This window comes from Ambystoma mexicanum, chromosome 2q (assembly GCF_040938575.1).
Source record: "Ambystoma mexicanum isolate Mex_15411 chromosome 2q, UKY_AmexF1_1, whole genome shotgun sequence".
Taxonomy (NCBI): domain Eukaryota; kingdom Metazoa; phylum Chordata; class Amphibia; order Caudata; family Ambystomatidae; genus Ambystoma; species Ambystoma mexicanum.
In genome coordinates, this window is record NC_090924.1 from 197,775,056 (window position 1) to 197,794,693 (window position 19,638).

Genomic DNA, 19,638 nt, shown 5'->3' on the forward strand with positions numbered 1-19,638 from the left:
CGGATGATAAAGCCGCGTACGGCATCGGATCCAAATTACAATTGCTGCCAAGACTGTCTAAAAAGAAAGAGCTGGAGAACAAATAAAGAGTTAAATAGAAAGATATGAAGTGTGAATAATAAATATTGAAACAAATAAAAACTAAATAAAATACAGTGTACATCAAACATTGAAATTGAATAGAGGCAAAGATAATGAGATGCTAGAACTCAAATGGCCAAAACCGGAATGCAAAAAAATAAAATGCATGTACTGAACGGTAAAACTGTAAACAGGAAACTATAGAAAAAACATAATATACAACAAAGAAGTCTAAACCTGAAGGGTGAATGTGAACCGGCCTAGAATCCACTAAAGATAATTCAAGATAAACCTATATAGAAATAAAAAAGAGAAAAGGAACAAAGTACCTATCTTGATCGGGAGGGTGCTGTTCATACAAAGCAATTAAGCGAAAACTCTTCGTTAAGACCTTTAGGTGAGATAGTGTCCAAAGCATCTATCCAAAACATTTCCCTTAGCAAAAGAATCCTGAAATAGTCACCTCCCCTGGGTGGTTTCCTCACCACTTCTAAAATAGTAAATCTGATCTGTGCTATTGTATGATGAGCTGATGTAAAATGTCGTGCAACAGGCGCCTTCTCATTGTTGCATCGAATGTTAGATTTATGCTCCGTCCACCTTTCTCTGGTGGACCTTGCGGCCTGTCCAATGTACATTAGGCCACAAGTGCACTTGATGCTATAAATGACCCCTGTTGATCGGCAGGTTGCAAAATTTCTCAATTACATTTTTTTCCCAGTATGTGGGTGAGTGTAATAATTTGGCGAAGGGTGATTACATCACGCACCCACATACTGAGAAAAAACAGGGGTCATTTATAGCATCAAGTGCCCTTGTGGCCTAATGTACATTGGACAGACAGCAAGGTCCGCCAGAGAAAGGTGGACGGAGCATAAATCTAACATTCGATGCAACAATGAGAAGGCGCCTGTTGCACGACATTTTACATCAGCTCATCATACAATAGCACAGATCAGATTTACTATTTTGGAAGTGGTGAGGAAACCATCCAGGGGAGATGACTATTTGAGGATTCTTTTGCAAAGGGAAATGTTTTGGATCGATGCTTTGGACACTCTCACCTAAAGGTCTTAACAAAGAGTTTTTGCTTAATTGCTTTGTATGAACAGCACCCTCCCGATCAAGTTAGATACTTTGTTCCTTTTCTCTTTTTTATTTCTATATAGGTTTATCTTGAATTATCTTTAGTGGATTCTAGGCTGGTTCACATACACCCTTCAGGTTAAGACTTTTTTTTGTATATTTTTTTTAGTTTCCTGTTTACAGTTTTACCGTTCAGTACATGTATTTTATATTTTTGCATTCCGTTTTTGGCCATTTGAGTTCTAGCACCTCATTATCTTTGCCTCTATTCAATTTCAATGTTTGATGTACACTGTATTTTATTTGGTGTTTAATTGTTTCAATATTTATTTGCACTTCATATCTTTCTATTTTCCTCTTGTCTTCATTTGTTCTCCAGCTCTTTTTCTTTTTAGACCGTCTTGGCAGCAATTGGAATTTGGATCCAATGCCGTATGTGGTTTTATCATCCGTGCACGTGACTTGGTCACGTGAGACATTCTCTACACAAGATTTCTTCCAGCTATTGATTTTTTTTTAGCAACAATCGGGGGTCATCCCTTCCACCTTCTAACTTTGATAACAGGCTTTTTAGGCATAAGGAGTGGGGGCCAGTTATTTACACTTGAATACCTGTACACGTGACCTTGTCACGTGATTGTTTGTAACAGATTTCGCTTCAGCTCTCTACACAGATTTTTGTTCCATCGCTCTCCAAACTTACCCCTGTTGGGAATTATACACATTTGGGGACCGCTTTCTTTATGCCGTAGTTGTATGCGATTATAACACCCGATCATGTGACTGTCACATGACAGGCAACGGGCTTTAATAGGAGATGAATCCTTGGAAAAGTTATGCTATACGGATGTCTGCGATCCTTTGAGGCAGCGTTTTTCTTGTCAAGGTGACTTAGACGGGGTCATTTGGGACTTTTGGAACTGTTTTTTCAACACAAGGCCGTATATACATGTAAGCTTTTGCTACATCTGCATGCCAACTAGGTGGGTCTGTTTTTTCTGCCCTTGGAGTGGGTCTACTTTGATATTTATCTTGTAGAAGTAGTGTCGGACCGTGAAGGGGGTTATGGCAATAACCCTAGAATTGTGCCATATTGGCCTCATTTAGACTACCTCGTTTGAGGGTTTTACACATTTAAGACGGTTGAGTCTATGCTTTTCTTCCTTTCAGTGGTCCATATTGTTCGTGGTGAAATCTTTTCCACAGTGAAGGTGGAAATATAATCTATATCTATCAGTGAGTCGATATTCCCTGATGGTCAGTACTCCGTCAATTACGCGAGCGACGCGGGTCAGATTACCTAGTGTATATAAACTTACATTTGGGTAAGCATTATATCAGATCTCAAATTGTTGTCCCTTGACTTGGGTCAAGCTTGAATGTTTGTTATTCATCCTTTGTTTTTCATCTTGTCCATCTAGCTTTGTATTCTTCCCATCATTAATTTGACAACACACGTGCTATATCCCCTTGGGGGTCATCGATTCGATTTATGAGAATTGAACGACCCTTTTGAACAGCTTTGCGGACCTCTTGTCCTTTATTGATCAAGTACACATAGTTTCTGTACACTATTGCATTAAATGTACGCTTTAATGAATTCTTTTTTTTTCTTTTTTGGGGTCACACCTGTTGCACACTTAATGATCAGAACATGCAACTGTACACTCTCTATTTGAAATAACACGGGTGGTTATGTTTTGCTCAAAACGTGTATTACTCTATTTAGAACTTTGAGACTTTTTTCTGTTATCTGAAAATGATGCATCGAAAATTTTGAAACTGATGGTCTCCTAATGTATATTATTACAGATCATTTTTCTCCTGAAGAAGGGGGTGTTCCCCGAAACGCATAGAGCCTTTCAGTTCATCACAAGAACTTTGCTTTTGGATATTTTCTTTTCAGTTCATCTCAAGAAGATTGTATTTGAATATTTCTTTGTTCCATGATGGCCTTTTTTTTTAATTTGTTTGACTTATTGAGATGTAAATGTTCACCAGAAGTGTCTGGTCTAAATTATTTGTTAATTTGATTGTCTTTGTTACTATTCAGTACTTTGAAGTAAAACATTTTTGAAGACTTTTGACTGTCAGCTTTAATGGTGTGCAGGGGACGGGAGTGTCTTTAGTCCTAGATGCTTTTTCTTTGTTCATAGTTTGGACACCTGCTCACTCAGATGCATGGACATTCTCACGGAGGCTACAAAACCCAACACCCGTTATTGCTATTCCAGCAAATGGAAAAGGGTTGTCATCTGGTGTAATACCAAGAGCGTCAATCCCATCAATTGCTCACCCACACACATTGTGCTGTACCTAACCCATTTGTTGGACACAGGGTTGGTCTTCAATTCCCTAAAAGTTCATCTTGCTTCTCTTTCAGCCTACACCACGTCACAACAAAGTGTGGTGGTGGAAAATACCGGTAATTAAAGCTTTTATGGAAGGGGTTAAGAGGATTTATCCTCCCATTTCTCACCCAGCTTCTGGATGGGATCTAAATGTGGTTTTAACCGGACTCCTGGGATCTGCCTTTGAGCCAATGCATAAAGCAAGTCTAAAAGACTTTACTTAAAAGACGGCCTTCCTAGTGGCCATTACTTCAATTAGAAGGGTTGGCGAACTACAGGCCCTTTCTGTTCTAGATCCTTTTGTTACAGTCCACAGGGATAAGGTAGTTCTGCACACTCAACCCAGATTTGTGACTAAATTCATCTCGAAGTAACATGTGAACCAATCGATCGAACTACCTACCTTTTTCCAGCATCCCACTAGCATGGCCGAAAGAAGCCTACACACACTAGATTTGCGCAGGGCAGTCATGTTCTACCTGAAAAGAACGAAACCACTGAGTAAAACAAACCAATTTTTCCTTTCAGTGGCAGCTGGTAGAGCAGGGGATCCTGTCTCTAAATCAGCTATCTCAAGGTGGATTGTCAAATGCATCGCACTATGTTACGCTCTCGCTAAGAGAGAACTGCCCTTCAAACCTAGAGCACACTCTACTTGGGGCACTGGGGCATCCATAGCGTTCATTGCAAATGTTCCCCTCGGGTCCATTTGTAAAGCGGCAACCTGGAGTTCTGTACGCACCTTTACAAAACACTATTGCCTAGACACTCATTCTAGGTCTGATTCGCAGGTGGGACAAGCAGTACTAGGACATCTTTTCTCTACTGTTCCTTCTCACAACCCACCTCCAACTCTGGGTACTTCTCGCTAGACTATGAACAGCATGTGGTTCTAAGCAGATTAACAAGCATCAAAAGACATGCATTACTCACCGTAATAGCATTTCTGATGGTTGTATCTGCTTAGATTCACATGCACCCTCCCTGCTCGGGGTGGAAGGAACATAGACGTCTTACTACTTTCTCTCTTCATGTACTCACTCGCAATAGCCTTCGTCTTTCATGGCAGAAAAAATACAATCGGAGGGACCTCCGTGCGTGAGGGATTTTGGGTACACTACAAGTCACGATAGGGATAGTGTTACAGACACGCCTATGCCGACGTCCCCTTTCGGTCCCCGAAAGACAAGATGCAATACTCTGCGGTTACCACTGGATGTCGGACCACATGCACAGCATGTGAATCTAAGCAGATACAATCATCAGAAATGCTATTACGGTGAGTAATGCATGTCATGTGGGGCTACTGAGGAGGCAATCATTTTGAGAAGAACTTTTTGTAAGCTTGTCAGTTTGTTGTCATTAAATATGATTGCTTTCAATCCTTGTGAGAACTATAAGGTGGCCTTCGAGTAGTAGTTGAAACTTTAGCACATTCGGGTGACCTTTAAATGGGTCTGGTATCATTTCTGTGCTGGGAAGGTCTTGCACTGGTATAACACGCACAATTCTTTCTATCTAGGAGGGATGCAAGTGCATCCAGAAGCGCACCTAATTCTCCTATGGAGAAAAAAGAAAAGGATGAAAATATAATTAAATCCAATAACTCACCGGCTTTCAGCATGCTGACATGTTCAAGGCAACTCAGTCCTTTGCTTTCATCTCAAAGTGGTTGGTCCTCTAGGTAAGCATTTTCTTTGTTGAAGTCCCATGGTGCTGTTTTTTCATTTTCATCTGCCTGATGTTTTAGTAAAGGATTTCAAGCTACAAGCTTAGTTGGGCCCTACATCAAACCAGATCATTTGTGTCTCTAGACAAAATCAAACGTACAAAGTTCTCAACATTACGTGCCTTTTTGGCATATTTGCAGAGGGTTCCTGCTTTTTGCTTTTACAGGAAGTAAACCTCTCTGGATTGAGCCTGCATTTGGACTTTAAAATTAGCATCTCAACAGGTAAGATCTTGTTGGACATATTAACTTTTTAACATTATTAAAAATGCACTTTGCCTGTTCGCAGCTTTTTGTATTTGACAGTGATGATTGTAACCTTTCCGCCTTAAAAACTTGATTTGTTAAGTTGGGAAAATAAGTGCGTTGTGATATTCAGCAGTGTGGCATGAGGAATCCCCCCCACCTGGTTTATCGGAACAGATGCTACGGTCCATTATCTTGGGTGTCTGCTATTTGCAGGCGTGCTACTGTGGTGTTTGCAGTACTATCACCCACTTATTTCTGACAGTGGTAAATATGACCGAGTAGTATGGCTTCATTATTGGTGAAGCAGAGGGCTGGTTCAATTAAAACCCCTGAATAATGGAGGAAGGCGGAAATAATCCCCAACGGTAAAAAGGGTGTCGAAATGATCCTGGAAATTTTCGTCCCATCTCCTTACTTGATTCTGCTGGGAAGATTTATGCAAAAGTGCTCCTTGTCCATCTGACTAATTGGATAGACGGGATCAATCAAACTGGCCATGTAGAAGCAGGCTTTCCAGTCTGTACTATGGATCGGGTATTCAGGCTACATCTGCCTATCCAAATGTTTATCTGAGGCAGATGTATCTGTATGTGGCTTTTATCGATCTCCAGTGAGCATTTGAAAAGGTCTCCCCCGAGCCCCCAATTGTAAGCTCTGGGATGTGCTGACTAAATTTGACATCCCGTTTCAATTACTCTATGCCATCAAGTCACTGTATTATAACAATGAGGCCGTAGTGTAGGATAGGGTTTGGGGCGGCGGTGGAGAGGGTGTGGGGGAAGAACCACATCTGCATTCAAAGTGGAAAAAGGTGTAAGACAGGGGTGCGCCTAACAAAATGCCCTATGTGAAGTAAAACATTGGTGGTAATCAAATTCATCAGGTCTGCCATTTGATTGTCTAGGCATTAGACTTAGACTGGTAAATGGTACAGACAGGTGGCCAAGTCTGTCATATGGATTTCATATGGTGCTGCCACTGCCAAGTTCATAAGAGATCATGGCGTTGGTGCCATTAAACAAGCGTTTTATCCCCATTCGGGATAAATAAGACTAGCTTGGGTACAACCAGTTGTACACAACACCCAACACATTCCTTATCTCCCCCACTCCATACCTTTATATTGAGAGTAAATCAATGTATTTCTGTAGTGTCTGGGGTACAGCAAGACACAAAATACTAGGGCGAAGAAGAGCACAGAAAACATTAAGAATACCGAGTGCTAGTACTAAGATGAGGTGGCTCACAGATGGCAAGAGGAATACCAAGGGGCCATTGACAACAGGTGCTGACTTTACGCTGGGGTGGAATAAGCCCTATAAAGTGCTAAGTGGAGGACTCTGCATCTTAATCTTCCCTCATCGTCAGAGAACCTGGGTGTTTCAAAGTCTGCACTCGACACAAAGTGCTGGCTTTGCATAGGACACTGGTGAGTGGCTGAGGGAGACCGTAACAGGTCCTGCGTCGGCACCAAGCCCAGCGGGAGGCAGGTGAGGCAGTGGCACGCCCTCGAGGAGCAGGTCGACCGTGTGGTCCCCTAACTGTGCCAAGATGGCGAGGAGCCACAACAGTCTGTGTACCAGTGGCAGAGGTAAGCTCACTGACCACCAGAGTAGGGACTAGGATCCCGATATCAGTAAAACAAGCATCCAATTAAACCATCCTAACAGCAGTGGCAGGAATGTTAGGGAGATTTATCCTTTTTATGCTTCATCCCCTTTCCTAGTGAGACCCCCATCACTTTTAGCTAGACTTTGGAATGTTTTCTTTCTATCCTGAATTAGGAGAGCCTCCCACCCCCACCCCTAACTGGGGGGTTAGACTTCATAAGACTTGTCGCTTCTTTTTAGGGCCCAAACCTCTAATATAGGCCTGTACTTCCCAAGTCGGTAGAGTGGCAGAGTAGCCAGGCGTGTTTTAGGACAGAGGAATGTGAGCTGTAGAGCAGTACAAAGAAATCAGCACATGCACAAATCCAAGGAAACAATCACTTAAAGATATATCAAAAATAGTTATTTATTTTATATATACACAAAGCTCACAAGCAAATCTTAAACGCAACAACTATTAAAAACATTCAGTTAAAAATGGAATAGGATTGGAAACAGAACATTCTCCAGCATGGGTCTGGCATGGATTCACATGCTCATGAATATTCCCTGTCAGGCTGGGAATCCTCTGCAAAAGAAAACAGTTTCACTTTCACAAGGTCCTTCTCCTTTAAACCAATCACTGTCCTCTGGGTCATACTTCCCTCATCCAATGACGGACGTCTCCCTAGGCCCCTCGTCTGGCAGGCATCTTCAGATTTGGTCAGCACGTAAAGTGACATTATGACCAAGAAGAGCCGCAGAGGGGTCGGAGGGCGGGTGCGTATGTCAATCCATGCCAGACCCATGATAGAGAGCAATAGTTACAGGTAATTAACTTGTTCCTTCTCCAGCATGGGGTCTGGCATGGGATCACATGCTCATGAATCACAAATACATAGCAGTAAAACATTTTCTGATCCTTGTTAATCTGCTTAGAATCACCTGCTGTGCATATGGTCCGACATTCAGTGGTAACCGCGGAGTATTGCATCTTGTCTTTTGGGGACCGAAAAGGGACGTCGGCATAGGCGTGTCTGTAACACTATCCCTATTGTGACGTGTGTAGTACCCACAATCCCTTACGCACCAAGGTCCCCCAGATTGTTTTTTTCCGCCCAGATAACTGGTCGCCCTGTAGCAGAGCTCTTACTAGAGACATTGTTTATCTCACCGAAATTGGCTGTTTATTCCCCGTTAAGTCACTTCGCCATAAGAACATCTTCGACAAGAATACGGGGGAATAGTCTACGCCTGTGGATTTCGGTGCCTAAGATCCGGCGGCCGGATTTTTCCACGTGGTCGGGCCCTCTGGCCGACCTATTCAGTAGGGAGAGTGGGGTTGGGGTGGCCATATTGTTTAGTGTCTTTCCTCCTTTCCCCTCTTTTCCCTTCTGGTCTGGTCATCCTTCCCTTTTGCTATGGAAAGGACTCCTTTTAGATTCTGCCTTAAGTGTAGGGTCCAATATCCTTGGAAGGACGAACACAGGACGTGTAACGCCTGTCTTCCCCCTTAAGCACGAGAAGCGGTGTGCGGTGTGCAGCGTGCAAACTCATTCGGCCCAAGACCCTTGAGGAGCGCCATGTAAAGCGGTGGGCCGCGTACGGCATGTCACGCGTGGAGCCTCCCTCACCGCCACGCCAGCCGAAAGTGACGTCGGTACTTCGGATGACCAAACGTCCAACGCGGATGTTATAGACCCTGAGGTGGACACTTCTAGGTCCACCACGCCCGTCCCCAACCCTTCCAGGCTCGACTCTGGTCTTGCTACAGGGACTACACCCGGCGACAGGGGCGTACAAGCGCATCGCACACAGCACACAACCCCTATGCCAAATTCGACGCCTTTGTCGAAAAAGGCGGAAGCGCCTACGGGGCTGCCGAAAACTTTGCCGGTTCCCTCGGATCGTTCAGATCCAAAGGCTTCCCTGCATCCGCAGCAGCATATTGCGACTGGGCACTCAAAACAAACCAAGGGCGCTACTCCTAAATCTACACGCGTCTAAGTTCAGGAGCCCGGCGCTTTGATGATTTCCAAGGCCTCTGTAGGCCCGAAAACTATGACTAGGCCTCCACCCAGAAAACCGACCGCTAGGCCTCCTGGTGCCCGGATGGTATTTCTACTGCAGACAAATCATCAGAGCCTTTGTCTCACGATGATTCTGTGACTATCCAAAGTAGCATCGGAAGAATCACAGCGGCGGTGGGCCTTATTCTGGTTCCGCCTAAAGTGATGGTCCAAGCCACGGAAAAGATTTCGGCGGATTTGGTCCCCCGATTCCGATGACACTTACGTAGATAGCCGAGTGCCTCTCTCCGACACCCTGAGAGGTTCCTTACAACGTCACAGTGCAGAGAACGTTGTTTCTCCTTGCGTAGGCCCGTTTGGGTCCTCTAAATGGACTACAGAAAAGGTCAAAGGGTTATATGGATCGGCTGGAGCAGATTAGGGGTTCTTCTGATCATCCTCCCTTTAAAGGGCTCGGGTACACCCTAACCCCCAAATTCAAGAAGTCCAGTCTCTTGTTTTCCAACAAGACGTGATCCATATGGACACATATAGTGACATCTATAATGAAGAAGCTTCTTTTCTCAAATTATGAGGAAGATCAACAGGATATGACGGACAACTGGGAGGAAACCCAGCAGGAAGGTCAAGATCCTTGGACACAGCAAGATCAGGACACTGATGGTTTGTGCCTAGACTCTCCTCCGTCCACCCCAGCTCGCCAGGCCTCCCTTGTGGATGACCAAATGGCTTTCAACTCCATGTTGAAAAAAGAAGCTGAATACTTCAAAATTGCCACTCAAAAGGCGGTACCTGAGTAGGATTTTGTGGAGGACATTATTAAGGAAAAACCTCCGGCGAGTCAATCCATTCTCTCCTTAACTGTTAAGAGACGGGTAGCGCCCTCATTGGTCACACCTGCTCAGACACGGGCTGTGAACCCGAGCTGAAAAATTATTTCGGCCTTGTCCCTCCGACCCTCTGTATACAAAAGGGCACACCATCCCAGACTCGCTGGTAATGATGACCACTCTAAAGAGGGCTGGGGTACCCCTTGCCACGGGAGAATCACCACCGGACAAGGAGTCTAAAAGGTTGTATGCCCTGGGCAAACGTGTCACAGCAGCTGCATACACCATTCAGGTTGCTAATAATACTACGCTATTAGCAAGCTATGCTGATGCCCAATGGAACTTGCTCCAAGAAGGCCTTCAGGAGGTTCCTGAACCCTCCAGGACAAAGCTTCTCGCCATTGTTGTGGAGGGAAGACTTGTTAACCAGAATGTGGTGAACACCACCCTGGACACTGCATAAACAGCAGGCAGGTCTCTTGCACAAGGGACTCTTCTGAAAAGACATGCATGGCTGCATACATCGGGATTTAGACCTGAGGCTCAGGCCTCCCTCATTAATAAACCCATTGAGGAGACCACCCTTTTCGGGAAAACAGTGGATGAAGTGTTGGGGACAGCCAAGAAGGAACATGAGACTATAAGGTCTCTGCACGAAATTACACAGAAACCCTCATCCCAGAGGGGTAATGACTCTCAGCGGTCCTTTCGAGGACAAGCCCGTGCTAGTCTAAACAACTATGGCACTGGTAACTTCAACACAAATCAAACATCTGGAAGCCCCACTTACTACCCCTCAAGGGGTCAGACACGCAGCCAAGGTAGAGGCAGAGGCCCCAATCCCAGAGGAGCCACAGCCTCTGGTCTGAAATGACCACAAAGTCCAGGTCCCCTCCCATGTCTCCCTGGTCGGGGGGCGATTAACATCTTTCCTCAAGGCATGGGAGGGGATAACTTCCGACCAGTGGGTCTTAAAGATGGTCGCCCACGGTTATTGCGCGGAATTCGCCCGACATCCACAGTTCAGACCGCCGCGCTCACTGCGCCTTTCACCGGAACATCTGGAGATCCTGATCCAAGAGGTGGAAGCACTGCTGGAAAAGGACACCATAGAAGCCGTCCCTAGTCTTCAGGTAAACAAGGGTATTTATTCAGTGTACTTCCTTGTACCCAAAAATGATCTCACCATGCGTCCTGTTTTAGATCTGCGCGCAGCGAACAGGTTTATAAAACCCCAGAAGTTTTGCATGGTAACACTGCAGGAGGTGATCCCATTGCTGAAACAGGGGGCCTTCATGACAACTTTGATTTATTTATAGAGCGCTTTGTGCTGTACATTGGAACAACAAATACACAGAAATAACAACAAATTAACAGTGTGAACAAAAAATTACAACTTGAATCATTCCATAAAACAGTGTAAAGAGCAATTACCTGAGGGGGGAGAAGTGGAGTGGGAGTTGGAGAGTTGAGGGGACCAGGAGAAGGATTGAAAGTGTAAGAGAGAGGGAGGGAGGGAGAGAGAGAGAGACACACACACGTGAGGGCAGGAGGGGGCGTCACGGAGGGGGATGGAGAAGGGATATAAGGGAGGTGCGAAATGAGGTGAGGGTGGTGGAAGATCGGAATAGGAGGGGGAGAGAGTTCCAGTGCAGAGGAGCAAGAAGATGGAAAGAGCGGAACCGTGAAGAAGCGCAGGGGGAAGGGGTACAGTGAGAAGGAAGTGGTCAGCTAAACGAAGGGAGCGAGGGGGGGGGTGTAGGAGGAGGGGAGATGAGGAGCAAGACCATGGAGGGATTTGAAAACAAGGCAGAGAAAGTGGAATTTTAGTTGTAGGTGGAAAGGTAGCCAGCCAAGGTGAGAGCGAAGAGGAGATAGAATCACGGGGGGTAAGGAGACAAAGGGTACGAATAGCAGAGTGGTAAATGGATTTAAGAGGGACAAGATGAGAAGAGGGAGGTCCGAAAAGAAGAGTGGAGCAGTAGAAGAGACAGGAAAAGATGAGTGAGGAGACTAGGAGTTTAGTAGCGTGGAAAGTGAGGGAGGGACGTATTTTGCGAATGTTAGAGGTGGTATCGGCAGGAGCGGGAGGTGAGTGAGATGTGTTGCGAGAAGTTAAGGAGTCAGAAAGAACGCCTAGATTGCGAGCATGGGTGGAGATGGGGAGATCAGAAGGAGGAAAATGGATAAAAGGGGGAGGGGAGGGTGGGGAGGAGTATTAGAAGGGAAGAAAAGGACTTTGGTTTTATCAGTGTTGAGAGAGAGAGAAAGCGGGAGGACATCCAGTTCTTGATGGCTGTGAGACAAGAGGAGAGTTTAAGATGGATGTCAGGTGTGAAGGAGGAGAAAGAGAGAGAGAGTTGAGTATCATCCGCAAAAAAATTATATGAAATGCCAAAGGAGGAGATAACTGGGGCAATGAGAGGGGTGTAGAGAGAGAAGAGGAAAGGGCCAAGTACAGAGCCTTGAGGAACACCGTAAATTAGAGGGAAGGAAGGAGAGGTCTGGCCTCCCCATGAGACAGTAAAGGAATGGGCGGAAAGGTAGGAGGATAGCCATTTTAGAACAGGGCTTTGAACCCGAAGGAGGAGAGAGTATGGAGCAGGAGTGGGTGATCGACAGTGTCAAAAGCGGCAGAGAGATCAATGAGGATAAGAATAGAGGATTGCTTAGTATGACGAGCAGACAGGAGCGAGTTGAGAATGGAGGTGAGAGCAGTTTCAGTGGAATGTTTAGGACGGAAGCCAGATTGAAAAGGAGTAAGTAGAGACGAAGGAAGAGAGTTGAGAGTAGGCAAGGCGTTCAAGGATTTTAGAGAGGAAAGCCAGAAGAGAAATAGGTCTGTAGTTAGCAGTGAGCAGTGGATCTGCAGAGGGTTTCTTAAGAATAGGAATAATCGTTGCTTGTTTGAAAACAGAGGGAAAGGTAGATGAGGATAGGCAGGAGTTGAAGAAAGTGGTGAGGTAAGGGAGAATAAGAGGGTTGATCTTTGGGATGAGAACAGAGGGGAGAGGGTCAGAGGGGGCGGATGTGGGGTGGGCTTTAGATGAAAGGGAGGAGATATCAGAAGGGGGAAACAGATGAGAAGATAGACATGATGGAAGATGGGGGAGGAGGAGTCAGAGAGGGAGATCATTTTTTACCTGAGAGATGATTTTAGAGGAAAAGTAGTTGGCAAAGTCAGAGGGAGAAAGTGAGGAATTGGATGAGGGATCAGGAGTGGGAGGAGAGAGAAGACGGGAAAGAGTTTGAAAGATCCGACGAGGTTGGGAGGCTTGAAACTGAAGGTTAGAGTAGTAGGAGGATTTGGCAGTCGCAAGAAGAGGTAGGAGAAGTAAGAGGTTTCATTAGAAAGCGAGGGAGTTTTGAGCCAAAGTCTCTCTAGTCGCCTGAGAAGATGCCGCATAGAGCGGAGATGGGTAGTAAACCAAGGTTGAGAAGGTCTTTGAGTAGGGCGGAAGAGAAAAAGGGGGTAGAGTTAGTCAAGAGTAGTAGTGATAAAATATGAAAGGGAGGAGAGAGCATCATCGGGAGAAAGTAGTGCAAAGTCTTGGTGAGATGGGAGAGGAGAATAGCAAGTGTGGGAGAAGAGGGTAGGATCGAAATTACGCAGGTCGCGACGTGAGAAGATTGGTGGGGAGGGATTAGTATTAGTGGAGGGTGAAAGAGGAGAAAGGGAGAACGAGAGTAAGGTATGATCGGAGCGATAAACAGCAAGAAAAGAGACGGGGGAGGAGTGATAGGAGGAGTTAAAGATGAGGTCAAGAGTGGAACCAGAGGAGTGCTTAGGGGATGACGGAAGGGGGGGGGGAAGATTGTGGTGGAGGAAGGAAGATGAATATTAAAGTCGCCAAGTACAGTAAGAGGAGAGGGGAGGGAGAAATAAGTGAGAGGAGTTGGATCAAGGTCTTCAAAGAAGGAGGAGAGAGGTCCAGAGGGACGATAGATGATCAGGAAGGAAATAGGATGGGGAGAGGAGAAAGACTTGTAGAGGAATTCAAAGGAAGGGAAAGAGGGGAGAGTTGGAGTTGGAGATGAAGAGGAGGAGATGAATTTGGAGTGGTACAGGAGACCTATGCCACCACTACGGCCAGAGGGGCGGGGGATATGGAGAAAAGAAGAGGAGGTCGTGAGCGAAGCGGGGACAGAGGTGTTATGAGGAGGAATCCAGGTTTCAGTGAGGCAGAGGAAATGGAGGTTAAGACAGAAGAATAGATCTAGGGTAGCAGCGGCTTTGTTACAGATGGATCTGGCGTTCCAAAGAGCAATGTTCATGAGGGCAGCATGTTTAGCAGTGGGGGGGGCGTAGAGAAGGTTAGGAAGGTGAGAGGGAGAGGATAGTGAAGGGGCCAAGGCATAAGGAGGATGGAGGATAGTAGAAGGGGAAGGAGGAGGGGGAAGATATGGGTCGGGGGGAGGACGGTGAGTTGGAAGGAAGATATGTCAGATCGCATAGGATCAGTGGAAGCAGGTACTGGGGATTCGATTAGAGGAGTCTAATTGGAGATGGCGTCCAAGATGGACTCGAGACAGTGGTAGGAGACAACGGGAGGATCCAAGAGATTTAGACTGCAGTAGGAGAAGTCCAGGTGCTTGAGGCAAGAAAGCGAGGAGGTAGCAGCACACGTGCGCAGACTATCAGTCCAGTTTACCCTTACCTCGACGACTGGCTCATTACGGGGGACTCGTTTGACGCTTGTTTTTTTGAACACCCAAAAAACAATAGATCTCCGCTTCAGTCTGGGTTTTTCAATCAATGTAAAGAAATCCAGCTTTGTCCCCAGCCAAGTAAAACAATTTCTGTGAGAGCTCATTCGGACGGAAGACGGTCTTGTCTTTCCCTCCAGCGAGAGGGTTCAGAACATGCACTCTCAGATTCCTCAGTATGTAGCCAGTCGGGAGGTGACGGTAAGCAAAGTCATGTATTTGCTAGGGATGATGGCGTCATGTGTATATACTTGGTTCCCCACGCGCGGCTGCGCATGCGTCCCATGCGAGACTGGCTCAACAGCCAGTGGTGTCAGCACAGCTGACAATGGGAAGATCTGGTAGTTGTCTCGCCAGCCCTCGTTCTCTTTCTGCAGTGGTGGTCAAGAGAAAACCTCTTGAGGGGGAAGACCTTCACCACCACTGCAGTGGAAGCCACTCTCACAACAGACTCATCTCACGGGGTGGAGGGGCTCACCTGCTTCAGCAAACAGCACACGGAGTGTGGTCACCTCAAGTAGCGTCCAACCATATAAACTTACTGGAGCTATTGGCAGTGTTCAAAGCATTGAAAGCCTTTCAGGTGCAACTGCAAGGGAAGACAGTGCTGATCCTAACCGACCGCATTACAGCAATGTATTACCTGAACAAACAGGGGGGCACTCACTCTTCAGGGCTAGCCAAGCTGTCCCAAAACATTTGGATATGGGCTCTCAAACACAATGTTTTTGTTGTCCCAACATGTTCCGGGGGAACTCAATCTTCTGGCAGACGTACTCAGCAGAGATTTTCCTCTGCCACAAGAAAATGAATGGCGACTGAACGAAGACATTGTGTCCAACGTCTTCGCAGAATGGGGTTTCCCAGAGATCGGCCTGTTCGCTACTCAGGAACGCCCAAGGCCAAGACTACGACTCCAGGTACCCCCAGAACCGATCCAAGGGGAACGGTCTCTGGATAACTTGGTCGGGGACATTTGTCTACGTTCCCCCTCCCTCCCCCTAAACCCTTCCCCTCTACTCCCACCTAGATTCCCCCCCTACACCGCCCCCTTCCTTGACTCCCCTTCTCAACAAGAAAGTGCACAAGATGCACCAGGAACCAGTCACCATGATAATGGTGTCCCACAGGTGGGCCCGTCAACCCTGGTTCGCTCACCCGATGGAAATGTCCCTCTCCCCACCAGTCAAGCTGTCCTGGCCGTACAACATGTTGTCTCAGGGGGGGGAGACCCTACACCCATGCCCCCAAACTCTGAACTTAGCAGCCTGGCTCCTGAGATCATAGATTTGGACACCTGCAACTCCCTCAGAGATGCATGGACATACTCAGGCAAGCGAGGAAACGTAATGCATGTTATTGCTATGCCAGCAAATGGAAACGTGTTATCGTCTGGTGCAATTCCAAGGGCGTCCATACTATCGATTGCTCACCCTCACACATTGTGTTGTATCTAACCCACCTGTTGGACTCTGGGTTAGTCTTCAATTCTCTAAAGGTTCATCTGGCTGCTCTGTCAGCCTACACCACATCGCAGCAAAAGATATCGTGGTGGAAGATACCAGTAATTAAAGCCTTCATGGAAGGGGTTAAAAGGATTTATCCTCCTATCTCTCACCCAGATCCTGGATGGGATCTGAATGTGGTTTTAACCAGGCTCATGTGAACTCCTTTCGAGCCTATGCATAAAGCAAGTCGGAAAGACCTGATTTATAAGACAGACTTCCTAGTGGCTATCACTTCTATCAGAAGTGTTGGCGAACTACAGGCTCTTTCTGTTTTAGACCCCTTTGTGACAGTCCACAAAGATAAGGTAGTCCTGCGCAGACATCTGTAACGCTCACCTGGTTCCCTCGGAGGCGCAGGCCTTGATCTGGTGGGGATACCGTCTTCAGTGTTAGGCGCAGGGTTCATTTTGCTCCCGGACAGGGCCCCCTTCTCACCGAAAGTTTAAGCTGAAGAGTGAGGTGTCTTAGATAGGTAAATGCCGGGCTCTCCATCCTGCGTCTTGTGCAGGGGCGCTGGGTCCAGTTGCTTCACTGGATGCGAGCTCTGCCTCTTGATAGCAGAGGGTTAGCTGAGAGCGAAGACGCGGTTATTGCACGAGCGTGCCTTGTAAGTATTTAAGTTCCTTTTAGATTGTTCTATTCTCTTTCAAAAGTCTTAAGTCTTTAAAGTCTGTCTTTTCCTTTTCAGATGCTGTGGCGGTGAAGATTATCCTTCTAATGGCACGTAAGTAGAAAGACTGCACTAGCGCTGTAGAATGCACCGTAATGTCTCTTTTGTCTTTGCAGGTGCCGAGGTGCAGCGCGAACAGATTGGAAGCGAACGTAACACAGGTAAGCAGTCTTGTAACTAAGCGTTACTAACCAATGTATCTTGTCTTGCAGGTGCCGGAATGCAGCGCGAGCTGAGTTGGAACGGGCGTAACACATGTAAGCAGACTTTGTAGTTAAATATTACTGACCGATGTTCTTTCTCTTTGCAGATGTCGGATGCCTGAAGAGAAATGCTGAAAAAGGCGCCTTGGATGCTGCCGTTGGATTAGGTAAGTAGATGCGCTGCCTTTGCTTTAGCCTAACCTGTGCCTTTGTTTTGCAGGAGCTGCTGAAGGCTGAAGAAGACTGAAGGTTGGATCCCAGCAAGTGATTTCGTGTTCACAGGATCTGGAGCTGGAGGTTTCCTGGAGCTGACACGGTGAGCGTCCTGCTGCAGATGCAGAATAACGCGAAGCACGTGAAACCAATCGGGTGTGGTTTAAATAGCCTTCTGTAGTGCTTAGGCATCTTCTTCCACGGCCTCACCCAGGTAAGAAAAAGAGTTCCAGATTTCTAGAATAGTTCCTGTGTTCTGCTTCCAGGGAGTGGCTCCTGCTCCACCCAGACAGAAAAAGTAGTCCCAGGCAGAGAAGGATCAGGAGACCAGCTAGCTGGTAAGTAAGCAGCATGGTCTGCTACAGGTAGGTCCACCAAGCACTCTTATCTAATATGAGCCCGGCGCTTCCTGTGCCGGGACCAGTCACCTTCATGAGCCTGGCGCCACTGGCGCCAGGACAAGGTCCAAAAGGTCCCAATAGGGACTGGCTGGTTCCTGGGATCAGAGTTATGGGCCTGCTTCCAAGGTCGTGGTGCAAGTCCTGACCCCTTGGAAGCAGGGATCATGACAACATCCCAGGTTTGCGCCTAAATTCATTTCGTAGTTCCATGTGAACCAGTCAATCGAACTACCCATTTTTTTCCAGAACCCGACTAGCATGGCCGAAAGAAACCTTCACACACTAGACGTGCGCAGGGCAGTCATGTTTTATCTGGAAAGAACTAAACCACTAAGGAAGTCTAAACAATTCTTCATTTCAGTGGCAGCTGGTAGAGAAGGGGGATCCTGTCTCCAAATCAGCTATCTCAAGGTGGATTGTCAAATGCATCGCACTGTTTCTCTTGCTAAGAGAGAACAGCCCTTCAAGTCTAGTGCACACTCTACTCGAGGCACTGGGGCATCCATATCATTCATTGCAAATGTTCCTCTTGAGTCCATTTGCAAAGCGGCAACCTGGAGTTCTGTACACACCTTTACAAAACACTATTGCCTAGACACTCATTCTAGGTCCGATTCTCAGGTGGGAGAAGCAGTACTAAGACATCTTTTCTCTACTGTTCCTTCTCACAACCCACCTCCAACTCCGGGTACTGCTCGCTAGTCTATGCACAGCATGTGATTCTAAGCAGATTAACAAGCATCAGAAGACATGCATTACTCACCGTAATAGCATTTTGGATGATTGTATCTGCTTAGATTCACATGCGCCCTCCCTACTTCCCCGCTCGGGGTGGAAGGAAGATAGACGTTTTACTACTTTCTCTCTTTATGTACTCACTCATTATAGCCCTGGGCTCCCTCATGGTAGAAAAAATACAATCGGAGGGACCTCTGCGCGTGAGGAATTTTGGGTACTACACACGTCACGATAGGGATAGTGTTACAGACACGCCTATGCCGACGAGCCCCTTTCGGTACCCGAAAGACGAGATGCAATACTACGCGGTTACCACTGGATGTCGGACCATATGCACAGCATGTGAATCTAAGCAGATACAATCATCAGAAATGCTATTACGTGAGTAATGCATGTCATTTTAGACCATATAAGGAATTAAGGCTTACACCCATATACTAAGGACATACCAGTCACGAGGTTCAAAGGCAAAACATGTTTTTATTCTAAGTACCCGTTTGGCCAATTGGATCTCGACACCCCACGACGTGTGCGCAGAGACACTGTGAGGAGAGAGAGCGAGCATCAGAAAAGGTGTACCATATATACAGATCAATTCACAGTATCAAAGCATTGTCCAGCCCCTTGCACGTAACTCTTGAGCTAGGGTTCACAAATCATACATGTAGTTTGTTCGCCTAAACATTCCTAGCCGCCGTTTCCAAGACTATTTACTGTCCGAAAACGAGGCACATCTGCATGTCGGAGAATATCTTGGTCTCTCGCAAGGTGACATTCTACAAACTAACGTTATCTTGTTGCTGCTTTCTCGGGCTAAGATCAGACAGTTTTAAAGCAGAAAAAATACCAGCTTCCGCGGAGGAGCACATACAGCCTCACCATTCTTATATTTCTGCCCTCTACAATAGCACTAACGAGACTGGATGGCACTTGGTTTGCTGATTAGTCGTGCTCGTACACCGCTTCAAGGTTCTACGATGCAAGACAAACAATAAATTAGTTACTTCACATTCCTGCCTATGTAAGCATTTCAGAGTTCAAATCGCGGCTACCTTACCGCGTTTAGGCCTAGGACATAGAATATTGTGCGGAACGTCAGAGAATAGGGAGAAGCAACAAAATGGCGAACAGAACAAAATGGCTTCTTAGTTGTCACTTTCAGATCCAGCTATTCCCAATGCTACAGTGTGAGTGTGCTTCAGGCCAACATATCAGGCGGTATTATAGCAGACAAGTTTTCACAATTACACAAC

General features: G+C 46.4%; 1 protein-coding gene across 4 annotated transcripts in view; it reads left to right on the forward strand.

Annotated features, from left to right (window-relative positions):
- Nucleotides 1-19,638, forward strand: part of MARF1 (meiosis regulator and mRNA stability factor 1) — a 1,350,049-nt gene that overhangs the window by 512,117 nt on the left and 818,294 nt on the right. For all 4 annotated transcript variants that reach the window (XM_069647123.1, XM_069647122.1, XM_069647120.1 and 1 more), the window contains exon 10: nucleotides 5,041-5,202. In XM_069647123.1, the coding sequence (XP_069503224.1) occupies nucleotides 5,041-5,202 (162 nt within the window). The remainder of the gene's footprint in view (nucleotides 1-5,040; nucleotides 5,203-19,638) is intronic.